General features: G+C 38.9%; 1 protein-coding gene across 3 annotated transcripts; it reads right to left on the reverse strand.

Annotated features, from left to right (window-relative positions):
* Positions 1 to 6,693: 6,693 nt before the first annotated feature.
* On the reverse strand, positions 6,694 to 11,287 carry LOC147625217 (uncharacterized). 3 transcript variants are annotated; one of them, XM_086818484.1, is made up of 4 exons: positions 10,907 to 11,200; positions 9,833 to 10,438; positions 8,682 to 9,302; positions 6,694 to 6,944 (listed from the first exon to the last, which is right to left on the reverse strand). In XM_086818484.1, the coding sequence occupies exons 1-4, from the start codon at positions 10,937 to 10,939 to the stop codon at positions 6,828 to 6,830; spliced, it is 1,377 nt and encodes a 458-aa protein (XP_086674610.1). In that variant the 5' UTR covers positions 10,940 to 11,200; the 3' UTR covers positions 6,694 to 6,827. The 3 variants fall into 3 exon arrangements, with proteins under 3 accessions (XP_086674610.1, XP_086674608.1, XP_086674609.1); XM_086818482.1 differs by having other exon boundaries at positions 9,833 to 11,287; XM_086818483.1 differs by lacking the exon at positions 6,694 to 6,944 and adding an exon at positions 6,952 to 7,641 and having other exon boundaries at positions 9,833 to 11,282.
* Between the last annotated feature and the right edge of the window lie 14,729 nt (positions 11,288 to 26,016).

Below are 26,016 nucleotides of genomic sequence, written 5' to 3' on the forward strand. Positions count from 1 at the left end.
AACTGGATTATCTTTTCCCGCAATATGCTCAAACTCAGGATTTAGTGACTTGATATAAGCAATCCACCTAAGCATAGCAATATCTGGAGTGGTACAACTTGCTATCATCCCAAGAAGTGGCAAGCAATCAGTTTCCACAAGTACAGATGCCCCAATAAGATATTCTTTTTCACATTTTAGAGCAGTGACTATCCCCCATAACTCTCTCTTGATCTGTGGATACTTTCGTTGCCGAAAGCTTAATATCTTTGCTCCAAATCTAATTACATACCTATGATCATCCTCATCATCTTGCCCTACTGCCCATCCTATCCCAGTAGGACTAGTATCAACTGTAACAATCACAGGCCTGCCACACTCATAATCTGCCTTTCTCAAAATGGGTGATGATTGGAGCAAATATTTTAGCTTCCGCATAGCTTTAATATGTACTGCACTCCACAAAAATTTTTGATTTTTCCTCAAAAGTTGATAAAGAGGATCTGCTACATGTGCATAATGTGGGATCCAAATAACATAAAAGACACATGCTCCAAGAAATCTCCTCAGCTCTGTAACATTAATGCATGTCTCTTTCATTCTTTGTATTGCATCTATTTTGGCTGGACAAGGTCGGCGTCCACTAGTACTACAAAGATGTCCCACTATTAGCACTTCACCAACTCCAAACACTGATTTCAACCCAGATAAAGTAAGATTCACTTCTTCAAGCCTGGATAGAATCATGTCACAATCCTTTATGTGATTTGCCACAAACTTGCGGCACCCCTTTGAATCCAAATCCTCATCTTTGTCTTTCTCATCACAGCCCTTTATTGGCACATCATCCAAAAATGGCATAGTTTTTTGTGGTATGAAGTCTCGTAAGACTTTATTCATTCCATTCATCATATGTGCCACTGAGTTGGTGGCTCCCTGTGGTAAGGTACACATCCTTACTAATCCCAAAGGAGTTCTCATTGTGGTCAAGTCCCTGCTTTGTATATCCAGCTGGAACTGATCATATCCCGAATACAGATCACCCATAGAGTATATAGCTTTCCCTGCAAATGCTTCTGCAAACTCATCCACAATTGGACCTGGTCCCACATTCCTGATTGTGACTTTGTTTACAGGTTGCATGTCTTGAATAAAGCGCAATGTCCCATTTTTCTTTGGTACAGTAAACCATCTGTTGGAATATGGGGCACATGAAGGCTCCAAGATTCCCATCCTGATCTTTTCCTTTAGTAATTTCATCAACTTTGGCAAGAGAGCCTTTGGTACTGGAATTGGCCGCAGGTTCCAGGGCACATGTGGAACAGTAAAGATCACCATTGGTGCTGTTACACTTGGATCAACACAGCCTATCTCATGCGGCTGAAAAGCAAAAGCTTTCCCATGTTTTACAAGCATCTCCTCAAAGCATTCCCTTTCAACTGGCAACAGAAAATCCTTCTCACCAATCTTCAGCTCTTTTAGAGTTTCTTGAGTAAATTTATGCTCAATTTTCTTCGGATCTCTAAGATTTGGCTGCATAGAAGCTTCATCTATCTTCTCCTTGCTTCCTGGTGGCAAGGGCAAGGCAACTGGTTTCACCTTCTTTGCAACCGTTTTGTACTTTGTATCAACATGAGCATCCATCTCACAATTCATGTTTTTACATTCCACCCCCTCAAATTCCTGGATTATATCATACATCTCCACAGATGACACCTTTATCATTTTATTTCCACCCTGTAAGCATGCTCTTCCCATATCAAAAAGCACATCCATAGTATCTACAAATGACACCTCATCAAGCACCCCTGAAATAAACTCATTCTTCCCCAAAAGACCACACTGCTCAAAACCTTTTTGTTCATTTTGTATATGTTTTCGCATGCCACGCTTCAAATCCTTGCTTTTTACAAAAACCAGTGACCCATAGCTGGAGAATCCCTGAAAATTTGCTGAAAAGCTATTTACATTAATTGAGTCCTGCGAGAACTCATTTCCCCTTGTACCATTGGAATCCCGCTTTACAATGGCACCTGGCCAAAATCCCTCATCTCCCTGTAATTCATGAACTCTCTGTTTATCTTTGGGAGTGACTGTGCCCGAAGGGACTCACGATTCCTTTCATGGTTAATGCAAACTGTCAAAAACTGAACAGCTTTTTTGCCATCTTTACTCCTTATTCTTGCATATGCTGAACCATCATCCAAAACCTTTGTTTCCATCCTTACAGCTGTAATGTAGGGTTGCCCAAGGATAAGGGGATACGATGACATCTCCTGAACAAAGAAATTCTGATCATCCTTCACATCCCCTATAGTTACCCTTACATTTGGACATGCTGCATAAAGCTCTCCAGATGAGTTATTAGCTGCTTTAATCATCCACCCATGATCCACATCCATTGGCCACTTACATTTGTTGTAGAGATTTTTAGCCATAAGATTTATTTCAGACCCATGATCAATTAGAGCAACATATGGCTCTTCCAAATCCATTGTTGATGGCCAAAAATCCTCATTCTCATAATCCTCATCATTCTCAAATCCTTGCTTTAGTTGACCAACCTTTAATCCATAGGTTGCTGCCTCAACCATAGAAATGGCATGACTAGCAGCCATATCCTCTACCAGCTTTTTCATCCCTCCTTTCCCAAAGTTTGTACTCAATGGAAGACCAGTCTCTGTAAGATGGATTTTCCCATCTTTGAAAAACACAAGTTGATTTTTAAGAGCTTCTTTATAGCTAGCACAATCCTTCTTTGCATGCTCTGGGTCATCACACCATATGCATCTATATGTAAACCCTTCTTTGCTTTGAGGCCTTTGCATAGAAGCCTGCCCCAATGGTAGACCTTTTTCTTCAATCCTGGACATCTTCAATTTTAAGTCACGCATACCCTTGATAAGCTCATCCATCGGCCCATCTATCTTTGAAATTGTAGCAGCTGGTTTGGATAGATTCTCAGGGGTAACAGCAGTTATTGGGGTTGCAGAGCCCATCACCATTTTATCCCTCCTCCGCTGCCGCTTTGCTAACATAGTGACTGCATCCTCAACATCATTCCAATCACTCTTTAATCCCTGCTCTGTATCCTTATCCTCAAGGAGGATTTCCAATTTCTCTTGGAGATCTTTCCCAGCTGCTTGTAAGAAGAGCTCTGTTTTTTCTCTGTCCAAAGTTGCACGCTCTATCCTTGACAACTGGGCATAGCGCTTCTCAAACTCTCTTAGCAATTCTGTGGCAGAAATTCCCACTTTAGGTTTTGTGACCCATTCCAAGAAAGTTCGTTTGGTCACTCGCTCAGAATCCTCCATGAAATATTCATCCTTTAAAGCAAGCTTGAACTCCTCCCAATTTCTGCCACCATGTGCTGTCTGCAATCCTCTTATGCGCTCTCTTATTTCAGGAACACATACCAACTCGAAACTTCGAACCATATCCTCCTCAGTCACCCTGTTTAGCTCCATCTCCTTTATATAATTGTGCAGGTACTTTGTAATGTCCTTCCCATCAAATTGATCCACCTTTTTCACAATTGATTGTAATGCTTTGGTCGTGGAAATTTGTCCCCTCTCAGCAGCTTGTTGCTGTTGCATGTACATGGTAAACATCTGAAACATCTGCATAACTCCGGGGTCAAAATGAACCCCCTGACCCTCAGAATTCTCAGCCATAGCTTCCCTGTATATTTCACCACACTCTCACCCCAGCAGTTTCACGTCGGGTTTACCAAAAAGCTGTCGTGACGTGTGCGGAATAGCCAGGAAAGTACGAGACTTCTAGTTGTGAGAGTTGGTGCCAAACCTAACAAGGAATCTCACATTCAAAATTTCCCAAAAAGCATAGGACAAATCCATCCTTGAATTCATGTTCCAATTGCTTATCCCTTTCCAAGCATAGATTCACTGGCTTCTTTTTCCAAAACTTTCCAGCTAATCACATGTAGGCATAACATAACCTTTAAGTATTTCCAACATACATGTGACCCTTTTCATTCCATACATCCACTGTCACCATTCCCAACATCTCATAAAGTTCTTTATCACCTGAAAATCTGGCTTAAAATTCCAACAACTCACAAACACAAATGATATATGGCATAACTTTAACATATTCACATGATTTTAAAAGAAATCCATGGCCTGCATTTAGATCCACTAAGATAGAATCAAAGTCAATTTTCACTAAAGTCGTTGCTGTATTTCTGACTCTTGGATTCCATGTCCCTTGATGCAATAACCTCACATCACTTCATATCAAACCACTCTTTATTTTTTTACCAAACCTTTGAAGGTTTATTGGCACCATGTATTAACAAGCGTGGTAGGAAGGAGAAAATTTTTTATCATGTTTTTACTTATCTGAAGGCGGGGGAAAGCGTTTTCATTCGAATTTCTTTTGAAAAATATTCTTCCCACACTTCGCTGCAGACAGCGAACAGCCGGCGCATAGCTGGTTTTTGTGAATTTGAAGTAGGCATATCAATAGATAGCAGCAACTCTGCTCTCTAATTCAAGCCCCAACACGCCATCGACAGTCATTGATTGCAAGAAATGAATCTCTCTGGTCGGGCACGCCTCTGTTCCCCTCGTTTTTTTTTCTGCAGACCTCTCTGATAAGCACCGCACCAAATCTCTGGTTTTTTCTGGTCATTCCCGCGAGGAAGTCGGCGCCATACCACCTTTTGCAGCTAAAATCACGCATTTCCCATTTTAATTTTTCTCACTGCACCTACCTTTCCACGCGTATTTTTTTCAAGTAATATTCATTAAAAGTTAACTTTCTCACACCATAGCCTTGCTAAGGTTTCCCATACCACATCAAAGTAGGCTTCATTCGGTAACCTTATTGCATATACGACCTTGCCATCTAAAGCATACGATCAAGACCACAACCATTATGTACCATAAAGTCCTCTGTCTCAATGCTAGTATCAACTCAACCATGTTAGGCACAGCTTATGAGCAATTCACCATCTCATGGAATCAATAAAGCAGTCGAACCACAAGCATAATCCAGTCCTATCAAGGCACAAGGTCTCTACTAGCTCCAAAATTCTCCATAAACATAAAAAAAAATCCTCCACAATTCACACCACACTGTCAGAAGCTTCGAAACCTGGCTGAGCCTCAGCTCATCTTATTGAACCTCATATACAATATGAACATATGTACATGGCATCATATAATGACTCGTCATGGCACTTAACCCCATGCATCTGGATGTGTATTTGATGGCCTCACATGCACGGTTTCACACCATAGACGTGCCATGGCACGACACCGTGCAAGAGAAAGTTACTTCCGCTGTGCTAATAACCGGAAATCCGATGCACCGAGGGGGTAGAGGCGTCTTACAATGTACTTCATGGATATATTATGAGAGTAGTTATTGTAATAGCATTAGGCCTCTTATGAGCCTAAAGTGCCCGGCCGGCCCCACAGTTTAAGTGAGTGTGAACACTTATGGCCATGTATATAAGTGAATTTCTCTCATAATACAACATACAGCTCCCATTGTGCAATTGAGTCTTGCTCTTGCTAATCTCTCTCCCTAGTGCATGCTAGTGAGTGTGTGTGAGTGAAGTGAGGTGAGAGGAGGGACGAGGATTCGTAGTAGTGCAACGCGGCGGTATGACAACGCTCGAGGAGACACGGTGGAATTGCTTCTCAAGGAGTTGTGGAGCTTGGAGACCTCAAGGGTTACGAGTTCGGCCATTGGAAAGATCCTCACAATAGTTGCAGTTCACCAGGTAATCTCTTTTTGGATGTGTTTCAAGGAGGGTTAGGGTGAGCCTTAACAACCACTAACTAAAACATTTATTTCACCGAACATGATAAATGTATGTATGTTTATCACCAGCTAACACATTCATTTCACTAAACATGCTACATGAAAAGTAGAGAAATGCATGCTTCTAGAAAACTAGAGAAACTTCGGGGGGCAAGAAGTTGGATGTTGTAGACACTCCATCTATGAGCATGGGTGGGAAGATTCTCCCAGTTTGAAGGATTTCATGCACATACCTAAAAACTTAGGGCACCCAAAGTGTGTAACCATCCTTAGCTTCCTAACCACTAATTTATACCACATTGGTCAAGCAAAGAGTGAGCTTCAATAGAATAAATGAGTCAATTTTAATATGGTTAATATCAAACCTCTTACTATATTGTATTGTGAGCAAAGAAAGACAACTCAAGGAATGCCAAAGCTATCTTTCAAAACTGAATTATACACTAGTAAAGGCGATTTTAGTGTTGCATTTTATCAATATTCTTTAGAGATGAAGGCACTACCTAGGAATCAATGTTAGAATTCATAGGTTGTAATACCCTTCATTAAAGGGGTTTATCCTACTAGTATTTGTAGGTTGTAATACCCATCATAAGAGGGGTTTATCTACTAGGATTTGTAGGTTGTATAAGGGGCTTATCCTACTAAAAGGTTGTAATACCCTTCATAAAAGAGGTTTATCCTACTAGAATTTGTAGGTTGTAATACCCTTAATAAGAGGGGTTTATCTATCACCATTAAAAAAGAAAACAACCCTTCAAAGAAAGGAAGGATTTTGATAAAAACACTAGTATTCACTTCCACTTTACTCCTTTGTGATGCTAAGGTGCATGTCCTTTGAGGTTTGGGGTACTTACGGTGTACATGCGGGACTTCCCTCAAAAATGCAACAAATAATTGAAATGCAAAGATGCTGAAGATGCATCCAATGTCATCAATAAAGCTTTGAGTAAACAAAATATTTACAATATAAACATTATATAAGATATGTTGTGAAAAAAGCAAATTAAGGCATGTTGCAGTAGGAATCAGTTTGTCTAAATTAAAAGCTTCTTTTACACGGGGGGACAACATTCATCCCTTGCAGTTGGACTTGCTTTTGGTTGGTCGACCACGAAAGCTTTGATAACCTGGTGAAGCTCAGAGCTGCGGAGCTCACAGCTGCTCGGAAGCTGTCCAAAATCAAAGAAGAAAAAAGAGGCTTCGAGTTCATTTATAAGTAGCACTAATATGATTAAAAGAAAAATCATAATCCCTAATTACATGATCATTTTTCATTGCATGGATTAATCTAGAGATTATTAATGCTGATAATCACCTTCTCCAAAACCAGTGTTTAGATAAGAAAAGAACAATTATTATCCATGCCTTCTCCAACCAGTGCAAACCGAAAAAAAGAAAAAAAAACTAATGCTCACCAGGGAGTAAATAAATAAAAATTGTCAATCCTAATGATCACCTTCTCTCCAACCAGCGCAAACAAAAAAATTAATAAAAAAGTTAATCCTTACCAGTGTGCCAAGGAAAAATAAAAAACCCAAATGGTGACAAGGCTTCATATATCAAGATAAAAGATAATATTTAGATAAATTTGAGAACTTCAAATGTTTTTATAATTATAAGTTATAACTAGAATACCTGTAGAGAGAAAAAAGACAACCAAGGTTTAGTGTGTTCTCAACTTTAAAATCTGAAAATTACCTTCCTAAATTATGGTTGAAGGTTTGGAATGTCTGGGAGATTTTAGTTCAAATTTCCTGAAATTTGAACAGTCTGGGGAAAATGCATGCCAGTGCTTGCGTATAAACTGAACTTGGGTTAAAACCTTCGACAATGAAGGTGCTTTTACTGTTTCCGACTGCATACAGACTTCAAAAAATAACATGCAATAAGGAAAGGGGAAAAAGTTGAAAGCAATTGCAGAGCTACAAATCCAGACCAAAAAGTTTTAATGGATGTGTTGGCACATAATTCCGACGCTACATCATTATTATTGCATGTCAATTAAGAGATTAGAGCTCTTCTTTTATGAATTTAATATAATTTCTACACAAAAATAAAAGATTAGAGGCATGAGAAGGGGTTGGGTCATCTTTCAAAATGAAGGGTTTAGTAGAAATAATGCCTATTTTTTCACAACTTCCTTTATTCTTTGGCTCAAAATAAGTCTATTTTTTACAATTTACTTTATTTTTTTAGGGTAGTTCAAAATAAATGGCTGTATTTACTTTAGTTAAAACGGTGGAATATATTAAAAAAATGTGGTTACAAGATCCCATGCGGAAGGTTTACGGCATGATCGCTCAAAATAAGTGGCATGTAAGGTTTAGTAGAAATAATGCCCTTTTTAATAATTTACTTTTTTTTTTAAAGGTAGCTCAAAATAAATGGCTGTATTTACGGCATGATCGCTCAAAATAAGTGGCATGTGTCCCTTTTTTCACAATTCACTTTATTTTTTAGTTACCTATATTTAGGACATAAATAGACATAACTCTCATCAAAAAAGCAACCTTGATTAAAGGTGTTCTAAGAGCCGGCCCTAGGCTTGATTTTTGAAGGCACCTTGCAGGCTTGCCCTTCAAAAATTCACTGGTTTAGAAAAATATAGCAAGTTTTTTTAAAAATGTATTTTAGTGTAATTTCTGAAAGCCATTTAAAAAATCTACAAGGTGCCCAACATTGATGCAAATTCAAATTGAGCTTTAAATGAGGGAGTTGAAGGACTTGCAAATCAATCATGAGGTACAGCCCTCAGCTATGGCTTCTTCGGACACTAATGATTAATACGCTTGACCACTCTCTTGCAGGCTAATTTCAAACTAGATTAGACACAGTCATATCAGGCATTAAAGTTTGGAAACGGTCATCATGAATACTTTAATTAATTAACATGGCCAATTAATTACCTTTGCATGGATGCAGTGGAAATCAGATTCGGGACACGTGGAGAGGGTGACGTTGATGATCTCAATGCCATGGTTGTGCAGGATCTCCAGCACTCCGGACCAAAGGCCTTTCGTTTTGAGGGTCCTCAGCGTGATGAATGCGTCCCCTCCAAAGAACCGCACGCCAACCTCCGTTATTGGATAATCACCATTAACCTCACTTGTTTTATCCCCTAATGATCCAAATTTATTGCCTAATTCCAGCTTCACTGCCTCATCAACTGCATTAGCTGACTCCTTCACGACATCCTTAGAATCAATCTCTCCATTAACTGACTCCATAACTGTGTCCTCAGAATTGATCTCTGCATTAACTTCCTCCTTAACGGTAGCTTTAGAATCAACCTCTGCTTGATTACCTCCTGATTCCTGATCCTTGTTTGACTGTAACCCTTCTTCGTTCTCTTCTAAACGGGTTGCTAGTGCTAGGTCAGTGTTTGCTCTAATGGTTTTTTTGTGTTTTTTCTGCGCCTTGCCCATAGATGTAATCACCGCAGATTTCTGTTGGCCCAATTCTTCAAGTTTCTTTAGCAAAGAACGGATGTATTTCATTGTCTCTGTGAGCACCGAACACCTGTCCGTCTAATTACAGCACCATCAACGGAAAACCAGGATTAGTGAGCCAATTACTGCATGATGTAAGGGATGATTCAACAGCATTTGTGACTCAAACAGTACTACTGCAAATGACTAGTACATGATTAATTCTGTAAGCAACCTAATCAAATCAACCGTGCAAGGTAATCTGTTCGTTTAATCCGACTTAAGAATTTACTGCAATAGTATGTTGCGCACTATCAATGACCATCAATTAAAGTAGACCAGCGACAAAAATAATTTGAATTACTTTCATCCAACGAAACTCTGCTCAGTGCTAGCTATGTGCAGCATTAAACTAAACCGAACATTAGACTGGCAATCATACATTAAACTGCATCATATAACGTCATCACGGATTAATCTTCAGTGATTACATTGATCATACATTAACATGCACTATCACTAAACTTACTTTAAAATAGATTAAACCGCAGTAATGAACTTACGTAATCAGACAATAACTAGCTGAATTACGTAACCAGACAATAACTAGCCGGCTATAAAGAACTTACTTTGGTTTTGGCTTCCGGCAACAATGAATGGAGAGTGGCATAGAGATGGGTCATGCCCTTCCGCCGTTGCCTTTCGGAGTGAATATGGACATCTCTTTTGCATGAGCGTGGTGCCTCAATTATATTTGAATGAACCTGTTCCAGCTGCTTATTTATAAGCCCATGCAAGAACGTGTCGCTAATCCCCTTGTTAGTCACGCTTGCGAATCTGCCTGATTTCTTGCCTTTCTTAGCGTTAATCCGCTTGGATCCAGCTTTACGACCACTAAGATTAGCGCTACCACGAGCTCTCTGTAGCAGATCATCCACATTTTTTAGGGTTTTGGTAAGTAGATCGTGGTTGCTTGGAGTAATTCTTGCAGGATTAGTAGAGAGGTTTAGCGGGTTTTTCGTGGTAGTAGGATTTATGGCACCGTTTAATGATAATGGCACTGACGAGTGTGTTCCGAGAGCGGCTGCGACGTCCGACAAGCGGAGTGCGGCTCTGTACGAACGTCGCGTGTGAGTGGGCGCCAGAAATTCGTGTTGCTGATCCCGCTGCTGCACATCATGGATTCCTTCCAAATTCGTCTCTGATCTGTCGCAACGAACAGGTTGATCATTGCTCTGCACCAATAATAATCCATGATGATCAGTTGATGGTAGACCTAATCCTGTCTTAGTAAGAAGATTATCTGGCAATTGTGATGATGAACATTGCCAGTTATCAGCCGATGATGGGCCCAATCCAGAATAAGTACAAGAATTAGATGCTAATTGTGACGATGATGAGCCTAGCCAGTGATCCTTCGATAATAGAGCTAATCCCGGCTTAGTACAAGGATTAGTGGCTATAATTTGTGATGATGACGATGAAGAACAAGATAGCCAATCACGCTTCACGTCGCTAAATCCCTGATTAGGGCAAGAATTAGCTGCTAATTGTGGTGAACATAGCCAGTCACGCTTGATAGTGTAGTTAGCGTTTGGGAAGAGAGGGAGAGGGGATTGAGGGCTGTTTGGATCACACAAAAGCTCGTTGAGATCTAATTCGTTAGAGAGGAGAATGGAAGTTGATGAACTAGAAGTGCCCACCACTACAGTAGCAGTAGGAGGGGAAGACGCCATATATGAAGCTCGTGGGATGGAGCCTTAGAACAAAGTCTCTCTTACACACACACTCTCTCTCTCCCACACACACACATACCCACATAGATCTCGCTCAGAGTGTCTCGCACAAAAATAAGAATCGACAATCCCATACATACACACACACACACACTCAGTCTCTCTCTCTCACACACACACTCTTTCTCTCTCTCTTTTTCTCACTCTCTCTCTCACTCACACACACACACGAATCCACCATCTCAACAACACTGATTCCAGAGTTAGAGCCAGGCACAAAAAGGTTTGGTCCGTCAACGAGGATCGACTCCATTGCTCCACCATTACTCACTGGGACGCCCGTACACACAAAGCGCGAACACCGTGTTTTGTCCCACCTCCTCTCTATTGAATGCGCGTACCATCGCATATCAACTACCAATCTTTACTCTCGCCCCATGCACGTGAAACTAAAAGCTTCGGGAGTCGTGAAGTCACCTTCTCCTATGCCAAACCTCATGATATCGTTGAAGGCGTGATTTATCTAATCTAATCTGGTGCATTGATCATATAACTCGGTTGGTAGTGTAATTTTATCGGTTGAAATTTAAAAATTTCTATTCAAATTCTTTTACATTACTTTTTATTTTTAAGGGTTGAAATTTGTACATTTTAGTTAGAAATGCCCGTACTTGTACAATTTTTAGTGATTTTCAAGTTTAAATCTAGGTGTTCTCTTTAATTTTAACTGTTGAAATTTGCACATTTCAGTTAAAAATCCCTATACGATTTCTAGTGATTTTCAAGTCTAAATCTTACTTAAGCCTACCCATTGCATTTAATTTTAAGAGTTGAAAAAAACTTTTTTTTTGAGCAGTGATCTGGTGAATCGCCGGTGATTAGACTTCCAAACAAATTCCATCTTTTCCAATTCCACACGACACGAATCCACACACACCCACCTACATCTCTCTACTTTACCAATGCTCACATAACCCACTTTGTAGTGTAATGTTCCCAGTTGTAATTCAGAAATCTCGGTTGGAATTCGATGTTGTTTTTTATTTTAAAAGATAAAATTTGTATATTTTAGTTATATAAATCCTAGCATTTGTATCTGATTTTCAAGTCTAAATCTCGATTAAGCCTAAGCATTACCTTTAATTTTAAAAATCGAGATTTTTTTTTTGAACACTACTAGCACTCTTCTCACATCAAACAACCTTAGAGGCCAGCTACGCTTTTACAAGTTTCATTAGATTTTTTTTTTCTAATGTCGATGATGATTTTTTCTACTAGATTAGTGTTTATTATACATTTACATCGTTGTTAAAATATTTAGATTTGAGGCTTATCAATAATTTAGATTTTGGCACAATGTACAATGATTTTAAAAGCAAATATTAATATTGCTTATGCAAGAAGTGTGTAAAAGGTTTTTTTCAATCTTTTTTTAAAAAGAAAGTAGTGATATGTAGATTACGATGTCAATGCTACATGGGTGGATGTACATTGCAAGTGCTACATGGGTGGATGTACATTAGTCGAGATAATTTGTGCCAATATATTCCTTAAATTCTTTGCATATAAGTTTCTCATTTTTCCACTTTTAAATTTCGATTCTAGATTTATCTATTTTTTACAAATTTATGCACATTTGATTCTTCAAATTCATTTCTTAATACCTACCTCTACTAAACCCAAAAAGTGATTTCCAAATGGAGTATCTAGAGCCAAAGTTGTGATCTTACAAAGTCTTTCCAATGTGTAGTGCATGTAAGATCCTATTTACACCCTTAAAGTCTTTGCTTTCTTACGGTCTAGACCTATGAAACCTTGAGCTTATACTACAAGTGTATGAGGACATAGCTACACACTACTATAGTCATGTAGCAATAGTGAAAGAAAGTAGTGAGAGAGTGGACCATCCAACAAAGTGAATGGAGACACTGAATATGGTGTAGCTATTAACATGGTTATAACCATGTATATAGCCATGCTGATAGCTTGTACTCGAAAAAAACTTGAAATATGTGCTACCTAGGGTGGATCATAATAAGAGACAAACTCCATTATTAAGAAGCTAAACTAATAAAGTAAGTAATAATAGAATGCTTAAGTAACATCACATTTAACCAAGACACAAAATTTAATTAATCCATCTCTTAAAATGAGCCAAGGATTACATGATTTTAAAGCTCTTAAAGGATTACATGATTTTAAAGCTCTTAAAGGAGCCTGCATCCACAAGATACATGCACCCTTGTGCCATCCATGTGTCAATAAATGCCCACATTCCATTTGCCTCCTTGTGATTTCCATGTCCTACCTTTTTTACCATTGACTTCTTTTTTACAACAAGTAAATCAACCTTTGAGTTAGGAGCCTTAGTATTTCTTCCTTTCTAATGTGCATGCTCTCCCCCTTACTCTACTCATGTTTACCCTCCCACATTGCTATTTCAACTGAAAATTGGATAATGCAAGTACACTCTCCCATTATGCAATTGAGCTTTCTCTCTTGCTAAACCTCTCTCTAAACTTCTCTCTAATGTGGTCTTGTTTTTTTCTTTTTTAAATTTTTTAAAGCTTATGTTAGAAAAAGAAAACAAGTTATGGTTTCTTTACTCCGACTCCTTCCCCTTTTCCTTCTCAAAGATCTGCTCTTTCTCATCATTCTTGTGCATGTATGCTGTTTTCTTTTAATATATATTTCTATATGCTATCTCATTTCTTTACATGTTTTCTAGGTTCTCTTAGTTTTGGTACTGTAGTGCAAGCATTAAAGCAACCAAGATATCCATAAGTAAGAGATTATCCTTTGCATCCCCTTTTCTTATCATGGTTATGGTTATGTTGCTCCCTCGGGTACTTAGGAGTTTGTTTTTTAGGCTTGGAAATATACATAAACATGCATGCTCTTATGCAAGAGAGCATGAGGGTCAGCATAACCTCTCTTGTTATCTTTTTTGTTAATAAAATGTTTTCTTCTTTGTTTAATTTGGTCCTTTGTTTCTAGGTTGTCCATGAAGCTAGAAAGTAAGCTCTCAATGGGTAAGCCTTAAACATACCATATTTTCTTATGGCGCACCCCGGATTGTTATGGGAGTATTCGTTTTATTTGTTTTATGCACTATTTGTTTTAGACCTTATGAAATATTTCTTATTATACAATATTTATTTTGGACCTCAAAAACACCATATTTTCTTATGACACACCCTTAGGTGCTATGGGAGAATACGTTTTATTTATTTTATACACTATTATTGTAAACTCTATGCACTATATTTGTTTTATGCACTATTTATTTTAGACTCTATATGCACTATTTGATTTAGACTCTATGCATAGTCCTAATGCCACTACAAGGGAATGATGGTTTACCGGCGCCTGAAGAAGGCATGGTGAATTCCATGAATGTCGGTATGTGCATCGGGTTATCCCCTGGTACACAAGCATCGGTGCTAGCGCTAGTATAGGTGTCGGTATACGAGTTGGTAAAAGTATAGTTTCATCGCTCGCAGATACTAGCATGCAATACTGACGAATATACCAATGTCCTGTGCAGCATCAAAATTAGTTTGGGCAAAATGGTGCAGCAGCCAACTGCTGCAGATTGCAACTGACTACACCATTTTGCTTGTTGGTAAGAATACTTGTCCAACTGTACTTAGAATTGAGAGAAAACTTGCATTTTGTATTAATTTAAAAAGATGATTACATTATTTATAATTACATGCTGATGTTGATCCAAGGCATGGATAATGGTACTCTGTATGTCCTAGCCATCATATGTACATGTAAAAATGACAGCCTAAAATACGTGTAACAAAGTAATATCATTTATATGAATGTGTTGACCCACTGATGAATAGCAACACGACAAAAAAACATGTATACAAGCCTTATGTAGACCTGGGTAGTAGCACCGCACTAATCATTGCCAGTCAGGTGAGGCGGCCTGAGGCATATCCTATTAATGCATGCATAAGTATTCAATGCAAACATGCCAATACAAATGAGTAGATGCATGCAAGTAGTAGTAGGATGCTTACCACATGCGTTGCCGCTCCCTAATTGATAGGCATACCCTCGGACTCCAATTTCTCAAGCAGCACCACCTGCGTGCCAAACTTGTAGCCATATCTCTCCTCCTACAAAAATGGAGGACGGCCTACCATGCTCTCCTATATCAACCAACCAACACAAGGTTTAGGGCATGCAACCAATGCACATCATAGACAACGAATGAAAAAGATTTGTAAAAAAAACTTACAAAGTACTCTCACGGAAGGACTCGTAACCTTCACTACCAAGGTGTGAAGAGCCAACACTCTCCATCCAAGCCCGTGCGACTGTCCTCAGTTGGTTGTACTTGTTTAGTGTGTCTCTATAATCGGCTTAGATCATTCGCCACTCTTCCTCATCAAGCCATATAGATTTTGGTTTCCCCCCCATCACAACATCCCACACCTCGGATCTACGTGATACCATGGTTTTAACCATGACACTATTGATCCATTGATTTGGCATCACATCACTTGCGGGAGTGTACTCGCTCTTAATTTCCTTAATGATGAAGTTTTTCTTATCTTTATCTAGGGCATCCCATGTCTTCATCACTTCATATGCAAATTGAATCTTTAAGAGCTGGCAGATACACCCTTTTATCTTCTTCCTTAAGTCATCCATGAGCACGGCTCCATTGCGCACATGATCCACTTTCTCTCTGTGGATGCCATGGTAGGAGCATAAGGACTCCTAGGTGTACTTGGTGTACTAGCTAAGGAGATGGGTGGACGCTGATGTGTAGGAGACACTGCATCTGTGCCACCACTCCTAGAAAAACCACCACAACCACCCCCACCACTACTACGTCTACGTGTAGTCGAGTGACGGCTAGAGGTGTGTGTCGGTGTAAGGGAGGAAGTGGGGATCGCTGTGGCTGCAGCAAGTGGACAGATTGGAGGGGCCACCCCCCAAAGTACTTCTGTGCCATGGCTCTCTGCTAAAGGGTAGCTTGTGAGCTGAACTCAAAGAACTACTTTTAGGCATGATAGAGGTGTGATGTGGCATGTCCAAGGGACTGTAATGTCTCGGGGTATCGGGCCATGAACCTTCACACATATGTAAAGTTAGAGTTTGTCATACGCATACATAAAGCTTAATGCAAGAAGCTTAATGCATGCATAGAGCTAGACGCATTAAGCATGTATGCAAGAAGCATGCATAAATCTTAATGCAAGAAACTTAATGCATGCATAGAGCTAGATGCATTAAGCATGTATGCAAGAATAATGCAAAGATCTAGATGCATTAAGCATGTATGCAAGAAGCATGCATGCATTAAGCTCTATGCATAGAGCTAGATGCAAGAGCTCCATGCATAGAGCTAGATGCATAGAAGTATGTATTAATCTCTATGCATAGAGCTAGATGTAAGAAGCATGCATGTATTAAGCATGTATTCAAGAAGCATACATAGAGCTTAATGCATAGAACAACCAGATACAAGAAGCATGCATGCATTAAGCATGTATGCAAGAAGCATGCATAGAGCTTAATGCAAGAAGCTTAATGCATGCATAGAGCTAGATGCAAGAGCCTGCATATAGCTAGATGCAAGAGCCTACATATAGCTAGATGCAAGAGCCTAATGCATAGAGCCTGCATTAAGCATGTATAGAGCTAGATACATAAAGCTTAATGCATGCATAGACCTTTATGCAAGAAGCATGCATGCATTAAGCTCTATGCAAGCTTGCAAGAAGCCTGTGCATAGAGCTTGTAAGAATCCCATACAAGCTCTATGCATAAGCTTCATATGCAAGCTTTTGCAAGAAGTCTATGCATGGATCTTGCAAGAAGCCCATGTAAACTCTATGCATAAGCTTCATGCAAGCTTGCAATAAGCCTATGCATAGAGCTTGCAAGAAGCGTATGTAATCTATATGGATAAGATCTATGCATGAACTTCTTCAAAAAACGCTATACAAGGAAAAAATCCTATACATAAGCTTTATCTACCCACCTCCCCATCTCAAGGCCTCTTGTATATAAATTGAAAAAGAGAAAAAATAACAAAAGTAGCAAGGGTTTATGGTCCATACCTGGAAGTAAAGAGATTGTGTAAAGATCTTGACCAAACACACAACACAAGTAAACCAACAAGCACAAATCAAACCATTAAGCTCTATGCATCTACCTTAATAATGCAAGAAGCATACATTGAGCTTGTATAGAGGTAAACCAAAGCTTGTATAGAGCTTACAAGGCTTGCATAGAGGTAAACCTAAGCAAGAGTTTGCAAAAAAAGGCTTGCATAGAGGTAAACCTAAGCAAGAGCTTACAAGGCTATGCATAAAGCTTGCAAGAAGCCTATGCATAGAGCTTACATAGGCTTCTAACAATGGCTATGCATAGGCTTCTTGCAAGCTTGCATGAAGCTTATACAAGATCTATGCATAAGATTCATGCAAGCTTTCAAGAAGCCTATGCATAGAGTTTGCAACAAGAAGCCCATGCAAGCTCTATGCATAAGCTTCATACAAGCTTGCAAGAAGCCTATGCATAGATCTTGCAAGAAGCCTATGCAAGCTTTATGCATGAGCTTTATACAAGGAAAAAAGCCTATGCATAAGCTTTATCTACCCACCTCTCCATCTCGGGGCCTCTTTTATACAAGTAAAAAAAGGAAAAGAAAAAACAAAAGCAACAAGGGTTTATGGTCCATACCTGGAAGTGAAGAGATTGTGTAAAGATCTTGACCTACAAATACACACAACACAAGAAAACAAAAAAGTGCAAATCAAACCATTAATAGAGCTCAAGAAGGCAAAGGAAACAAAGGTCCTTGATTTTGACACCATTACCTTAAGTAGTGAGAGATGTAGAAGAGAATGAGAAGAAGAAACAAAACATGCAAAACAAAACAAACACACACACACACACCACACACACACAAATTAGTAAATCTATGGTAACAAGGGAAACACGAAAAAAAAGGAGGGGGTAAGGATTCTTCACCTCTGAATCCAACACAATACTTCAAGAACCAAGAAAAATGGTCACGCGACAAAGTTTTATAATTTTTACGTGCGTCGGTATAAGCATCGATATATACTCCAGAAATAATTAAATTAATTGTCAACAAATATACTGGCATAGCTACGGGCGCTTGCAATTTTTCACAAACTCTAAATTTATTGTCTTCCCTATTAAGAGACCCCCATTCGCCCAAATTAAAAACATCCCAAAATGACAACATGGCACCCCAATACACTCATGACATGGAGCCTCGAAACACTGGGGAATCTATCAATCTTGAAGAGAGATGCATGTGGCCGTGCACACATTAGTCACTTAAAAATGGAGAATTTGTAATAACCTTGTACGCATGTATGGTATATATCTAGTGGAACATCTACAAAACCTATGTTTTCACTCTCACAAAGATCCTAGTAATATTGATGATCATGTCGAGCACATAGAAATCCAGCCTGATAGAACACTAGCAGATACAATTTTCAATACAAGAAACTGAACAAACCAAAATATAGAGGGCAATTCTCCTCGGGAACCCATCCAACAACATCAACAACAATGAGAGGACATGTTCGAGGAGGCTACGATGGATGAGATATTGGATGCATTTACAGAATCACTTGGCAATAGACCAAAGAGTCATGGTGAGGAGAACGTTTGGTGAGGAGAACGATACCACAGCACGACGTCGAGATACAACACATGAAGAAGAGGAATTGTGTAACCTTGCACATCTACCACTTTATATTCCTCTAGCTCGAATATCCAAATTACGTACATGCCTGTCTATGTTGAACTTATAATCAATGTTTGGGTGGTCTGCTGTAAGCATAACAAAGCTATTGAAGTATGTATGACATGAGTATGATGTAATGTTCTTGTATGTATAATGCACATAGTGTTGATTAAGCATACCCATTTCATCTTGGCAGGTTCTTAAAGGACCAAATCTTACCAGAGGATAATGAGATGTTGAGCTCTCATGCAGAGTTCAAAAGATTGTTAAGTGCAATTGGCATGGACTACAATTGTATCCCTGCTTGTCCCAATGATTATATCCTATACCGACACAAATACACACATCTCAAGGAATGTCCAAGTTGTGGGGCGCTCAGATACATGCAAGATGTTCAAGGGAAAAAGGTTCCTACAAAAGTTCTCAGACACTTCCCTATCATACCTTGGATAAAACATATGTTCAAGTGTAAATCTATAGCAAGTTTAATGACATGGCATCGGTCTACTAGATCCATGGACAATGTCATGCGCATCCCAACTGATTCGTTCACATGGAGATACATTGAGGAGAAGTGGCCTATTTTCAAGAAAGAGCCTCGTAACATGCATCTAGGGCTTGCAATGGATGATGTGAATCCATTTGGTCTACGGAGTTCATCATGAAGCACATGGCCTATTTACCTTGTATATTATAACCTTCCACCATGGCTGGCAATAAAGAAGGGACACCTCTTACTATCATTGATAGTTCGTGGGAAGTACAAAGTAAAGAACATGGATGTATACTTGGCCCCATTGGTAGAGGATATTCAAACACTTTGGTATGGCATTCAAGTTCAATCATGATATGTCCAAGCGCTATGGGCAAAGGTATACTAATGTGGACTATACATAATTGGCCCGGCTATGGAGAATTCCTAGGCAAGTTTTGATACATACAGCCTGCAATTTCCTTTGCATTGTTACTTAATTAAATAAACTTGTAAGGTTTTGCACGTGTGGTTTCTCTAATCACCTTTCTTGTTGATTTAAAGGTTTTACTACATCTGGATACAATGCATGCCCCTTTTTTGAAAAAAAGATCCTTCAATTAGTTAAATAAAATACAAGCACAAAGGGCTAAGTACAACCACGAATGGCTAAATAAAAACTCATCTCATATGAGGGCAGGAGACAAGTGCTCATAAGGGGAAGGGATGTTTCTCCTTTGGTTGGCCACTCTATGAGGAGAAGGCTATCTCATACAGGGGGGAACAACCACACATGTGCTCCGTAATGCCAAATGGGGTCACCGCCTCTATCTGTGAGGAAAGGGCCAGACCTCCAATGCATGCCCCTTAGTGGACCTCCTTTGGATGCTCGTTACTCTACATCACTTCAAAAGGCAGATGTTCCAGGGTCATGCATGATATCTCCTTGAGAATCACAAATTGTGAGAGAGAAATCTAGGCAGACCACCTCCGTGTTTAAAGACAAGTGACTGAAAGAAAGCATGGAGGGAAAATGGAAATTTTGCATCCCCAGGGATGAAGAGTCTCTCCATTTTCCACAGACTTCCTTATTGGAGTGATCTTCTTATAAACCATCTACTAGACGGGCAATGCACATATTCAAGAATGTAGTCGAGGTGCTTTGGAAAACCGTAAGTGGGGCCAAAGAAAGCAAGGGACAAAGGGATGATCTGGTGGTTGTAGGTCATATGGAAGAATTTTGGCCATAACCATGACCCAATGGGAAGGTGGTCCTACTACCTAAATCACCCTGGGTCTTAAATAAATTGGAGAAAGCATAAGTGAAGAGGACCATTATAGAGTTTCGCACCCCAACCGGATGTATGCATAGCCTAGAGGGTGCATTCACAAAAGATGACAAGCTTCATGGCTTAAAGTCGCATGATTAATGGCAAAAATTTGTACAATTTGTTCTTCCAATTGCAATAAAGGGATGCCTCAGCAAAGAAATAAGAGCTACCATATACAAGATTATTACATTGGTACATTGGATATCCACCAAGGAAATAAGGGAAGATACCTTAGAGTCGGCACGTCTAAACTCCTTGGAAGCCATGTGCATGGTATAAAAGTTTCTACCAACAAGTATATTGATCATTCAGATGCACCTCTTAGTTCATGTCGTTGATGAGGTTGTAGTTGTAGGGACTATCCATAGTCGGTGGATGTTTTTTCTAGAGAGATTCATGAAAACCTTAAAGGCATTTGTGCGGCAACGAGCTTGGCGAGAGGGTAGTATGGCTAAAGGATGGCTTGTACAAGAATCTCTTGTTTACATAAAAAAATATCTCAATACATCTGACCCAGAGATGCCTAGGTTATGAAGACATCTTGAAGATGATAAAGTAGTTAGGGAAGAGCCATAAGGAAATAGGATCATAAAGGGCAATGGACAATACCTTACGAAAGATAAGATCAATAAATTTTGCATCTTGAACTCAAATGCCATGGTTAAATGGATTGAAAGATATCAAGAGGTCAAGGAATAACATATCGTAGCAATATAAAATTTTAGAAGGAGTCAAACAACAAGAACCCTACCATACCCTCCAGAGCTTGCACAACTACCTGCCTTTCTTTGGAGAAGATGGCTTGATGCAGCAATAACACAAGAAAAGTATAAAAGTGAGACTATCACAAAGGAGGAGGAGGAGATCTTGCAAAAGGTTATGATTAGCATGTAAGTAATAGTTCTCCTTGACTACTATCTTGTTTAAAAAAAAGAGAGTTTATTTATCATGCATCACCTTGCATGATAAATAAAGAGAGTTCTCCTTGACTACTATCTTGTTTTAAAAAAAAGAGAGTTTATTTATCATGCATCACCTTGCATGTTGATTCTTTTTGTTCTTGTAGTATTGTAAATATGGTGCACTTTGGTCACACGGACATCATTTTTTAGTGGAACGAATAGATCGTAAAAGAACAACTTTTGATAGTGGTGTCAAAGCTAACATCATGCAAGAAATCTAGTCAAGTACAAGTGACTTGAATGCAGAAGTTGGCATGCTTAATCATTGTGGAACTATTCAAAACATCATGAAAGTAGTTTTTGATGCTTTCATGTTTATTTTTGATGTGAAGCGGTTCAAGGTCGTAACAAATGGACCAAATACAACTGTAAGGAAGGACAAGAGTGGCCCTTTGTTCAAGTTGACACAACAAAGTTTTGGACCGACTAGAGGGATACATTTGTCCTACTAGAACATTCTGAGAAAGTCATCTTTAAAACAGATCCAAAGGATCAAAGGTGGGTGTTTATAGTCTAAGTTGCTCCTTGTAGGAAACAAATTTTTGAAGGTGAGCAACTTGAAGAAGAACAACAGAGTCATATTGATGGAGTTGATGTTATTGAAACTCAAAAGCCAAATAATAGACTTGATGTTGAAATCCAAGAGCCGATTTCCTTGAGTATATTAGTTGTGGAACCTACGCGGCCTGAGGGATAGATTCAAGAGCATATGGAAGAAATGTACTCATCGAGTTTTGATGAAGAGCCAAGTACATCCAACGGGGAGCACATAGATGACCTTTATCCTATAGAAGAGCAAGCCACTAACCAAATGGTTCAACACTCTTTTGGTGACATTGAAAAGGATACATAAACATTTCTTGAAATTGACCTTTTTGGGGTCATGGATCTAGCCAAGGATGATACAATAAATGATGATCTATGACTTTGTAACTTTGATTATAAATATAAGCAATGAACTTTGAATTTGTAAATATGACCATTGAATTTTTCTTGAAGTCTATTAGACAAATTTGAAAATTTATTATTATTTCATTATTACCGGCGTAGATACCGACGTTCATAGCGGTGCCCATAAAATTACATTTTCCCTTTGATTTACCACCACTTATACCGACATCCGTAATAGTCACCGATATAACTGACGGCCGTTTGGTAACCGACCATTCCCTTGTATTGTGCATATACTTTGCATAGAGTGATCCATAGGTAAGATTGTGCATAAGAGAGAATAAGTCTATGCATAGTCTTATGCATAGATGTCTCTATTACATAATCTTATGCATAGAGTCTGCATAGACTTATGCATAAGACTCTATGCTCCGAGTTTATGTATAATGTGAAAACTCTTTAGGGCATCCTCGCTCTTTAGCTAGCTCTTGAGGTAAACTCTCCAAATCTAAACCTAATGGATTTGTTTTATGCTTTTATGCTTTTTTATTCTATGTTTATGCTTTTGTCCCATTCTTCTAATGAAGAAACATAGAGTTCTGCATGATCCATTTATGCATACATAAACTATTTATAGCTCTATGCATGCATACATAAATTATTCATAGCTCTATGCATGCATAATTTGTCTCCACCATTGCTTTTCCCACCTTTAGATTTAATAAAAGCTAGCCTAAAAAAAGTGGGTGGAATAGTGGTGTTCCGTATACATACAATTGTCAAGAAGTTCATCCCATTATTAGATCCGTCACACGGACATCAAAAGAGTATCCTTCACATACACCAATATGTATCTTTCAGACACTAAGATGAGTACTCGATGAGTCTCATTCACAGACACCAACACGAGTATCTTTCATGGACATCTCGTTAACCTTATTTGAAATAGAAAAGAGAATAATTTAAAGAAAGTATTTTAAATGAGGTGTTAAAGTTTAGAGGTTGAATGTGAAATAACAATAAGTTACATATATTCTTCGGTGTGATTAGACAAAAAAACATATGTGAAATGATTGTTAGTTCACTCAAGTCCTAATAGTGAATGGTCTAATATGTATTTTCTTCCACGTGTAGAAAGTACATATCAATCATTGAACTATCTTGACCAATATATTTGAATTTAACTATAGTTTTTTCCTTCTTGCTTAGCAAAAAGGTCACCTTCTTGCTTAGCAAGACCTAATGACTCTAAATTCTTTTTTAAAAATTTATTGAACAATGCATAAGTATGGGTTTTAGGCTTACCTTGCTAGTGGTAGAAATCATGATTTGGAGTACCCTCTTGATTTAGTTAGTTACCGTTATCTTCGTCTTCAATCACGTTCACGACCGCAACTCAGTTCTTTCTCTTTTTTGGGCTCTCATATGCATAATGTCCTTTGTTGCACTTGTAACATGTAATCACACCAGATTTTTGATCTCCAATGTTGTTCCCCTTTGCAGCTTCAGTTTTCTTCCCATTTACTTGTGGACCATTGTGCTTCTCTCCTTCATCTTTATGCTAAAACTTCTCAAAATGTTTAGATTGAGAAAACCGAGGAATATGAGAATCTTTCACTGTAGTGTCCCTTAGAAATCCATTTTTCTTCTCGCATTTTGTTACTAGAGAGATGGCATTGGTATGAGAACGAGGATGAAACATGTTCACTTCTACTCTAGTAATTGGCTTCAAACCTCCTATGAACTTCCTCCTTTACTCTTTTTCATGCACTTTCTCTATATCTTGAAGTTGCAATAAAGTTTGCCAAAATTTGTCCACATAGGTTGATACGTTCTCCTTTTCGAGCTGTCTAAAAATATCCCATTGTTGTATGGATTTACTCTTATTTGACGGACGTAAGAAATCCTTCTTGATCACCTTTTGGAATTCTTTCCATGACTTTGGCTTGCATTTGCCATGTCTAATAACATTCCCCCACAAAAGAGTTGCACTATCTACCAAATCATTAGTAGCACATTTCACTTTATCCTTCTCTAAAAAATTCTTTCTAGAAAAATAATCATCAAGTTGGCTCAACCATCCGAGTATGACGTGTGCATCCTTTTTGCCATCATAATCCTGAAAAGTAAAAGCAAATGTGTCCCTTTTGAGACTCTTAAGCTTTGAGAGTAGTTCACATAGTCCTTTGGATAGGGTCCTCCTCAGAATCCAAAGAATCAGATTCCAAAGATGCACATCTTCACTGGAGAGACGAAAAACTCTCTCACTTGTAGCAAGAGTAGCATGATCCACGTGTAGCTCAATACAATGAGATTTGCATCCCTTTCGGAGCTAGGGATTCAACCCGTACCAGTGCACAAAAGCTTATCCACAAATGGAGAGAATGCTAAGAACACCACTACCTTGACATAGACTTAACACACACACAAGCTCAATCTTGCCATAACTCATTCACTCATCATCCCACTCATTCATGCATCCAATACAAGAAGAAAGCTAAGCTAATGCATACACAAGCTCAAAGCATACTTCATTCTCAAGAACTTACTTCCCTAGCATGCACACAAACCTTGAAGCTATCAACAAAGAAACATGCACACTAGAGAATAGACATGAGAAGAGAGACAAACATCATCTCATTGCATTGAAAAAAAGAACATTGCTCATACAATAATGTAGATGGGGAGAGAGAAGAGCTTGCACCTCTATGAAAAAAGAGGGAGAGCTAGTCTCAAGAGAGCTCAAACATGAGTTTAGCCCAATGTGTCCATAAGCTCTCAAATGAGCCACTTTTTATACAAAAACTCTAAAACTCCCAAAACTTCCCATGTGGGATTATTCTTAAGCCCACTCCCACACTCATCTACAACTTGGAACTCTTTACAAGAGCCCTAAATAAGCTCGTCACACAACACTCCCCCTTCCTATTTTGCGCACATCCTCGAGGGCGGTAGAAGCAAAAGCTGCAAAAAATAAATGGATACAAGTAAAGCCTTTTATTGAAAAAAACCAGCAATGACAATCTCACACGTGAGCATACAAGTGAAAGGCTGATTAGAGTTTTAAAGAGTGCTAAAAGAGGTGAGTAAAGACTAGTCAAAGTGAGACTAAGTGGTAGATGGTGGTGAAAGGCTGATTAGAGTTTTAAAGAGTACTAAAAGAGGTGAGTAAAGACTAGTCAAAGTGAGACTAAGTAGTAGATAGTGCTATGCAAAGGCAAGTGTGCTTGTACACCTCAAGTTATGACCGCAGTCTCAATGTCCTACAAGTATTTAAGTTATTCCTAAGTGGCAAACCTACTCCTAAATATGAGCAATGGTGATTGGATAACTTTTTTTATTTTTTTTTATTTTTTTATTTAGTGTGTGTGTAAAAGATGAATAAAGAGGAAGGTTCCATCCCAATGAGACCCAAGCAATGGCCAAGAGACCTCCGCCAAGAGAATCTAAAGGCCGCTAAGTATCTCAAGGGTGACAGACCCTTTTCTTTCTTTTTGAAATAAGGAGTATCCCATGAAGATGAGGGCATCGGTCTCGAGGGCCCATAATGTACCCCAGAGTCCTACCAACATCTATCAAGGCGATAGAGTCCTTGAAGGTTTTTTCTTAATCTTCTAGACGTCAGTGTTCACCCCATAGAAACCAAGGCATCGGCCTCAAGG

Source organism: Cibotium barometz, chromosome 24 (genome assembly GCF_041138505.1).
Source record: "Cibotium barometz isolate CiBa-2024 chromosome 24, ASM4113850v1, whole genome shotgun sequence".
Classification (NCBI taxonomy): domain Eukaryota; kingdom Viridiplantae; phylum Streptophyta; class Polypodiopsida; order Cyatheales; family Cibotiaceae; genus Cibotium; species Cibotium barometz.

Excerpts from the sequence above, each read along its gene's own strand:
- LOC147625217 (XM_086818482.1), bottom strand. The coding sequence starts at position 10,939 with ATGGCGTCTTCCCCTCCTACTGCTACTGTAGTGGTGGGCACTTCTAGT. Across the intron at positions 9,303-9,832 it reads TGCCGGAAGCCAAAACCAAA|ACGGACAGGTGTTCGGTGCT; the intron begins GTAAGTTCTTTA and ends TGCTGTAATTAG. Across the intron at positions 6,945-8,681 it reads TCCACTGCATCCATGCAAAG|CTTCCGAGCAGCTGTGAGCT; the intron begins GTAATTAATTGG and ends GATTTTGGACAG.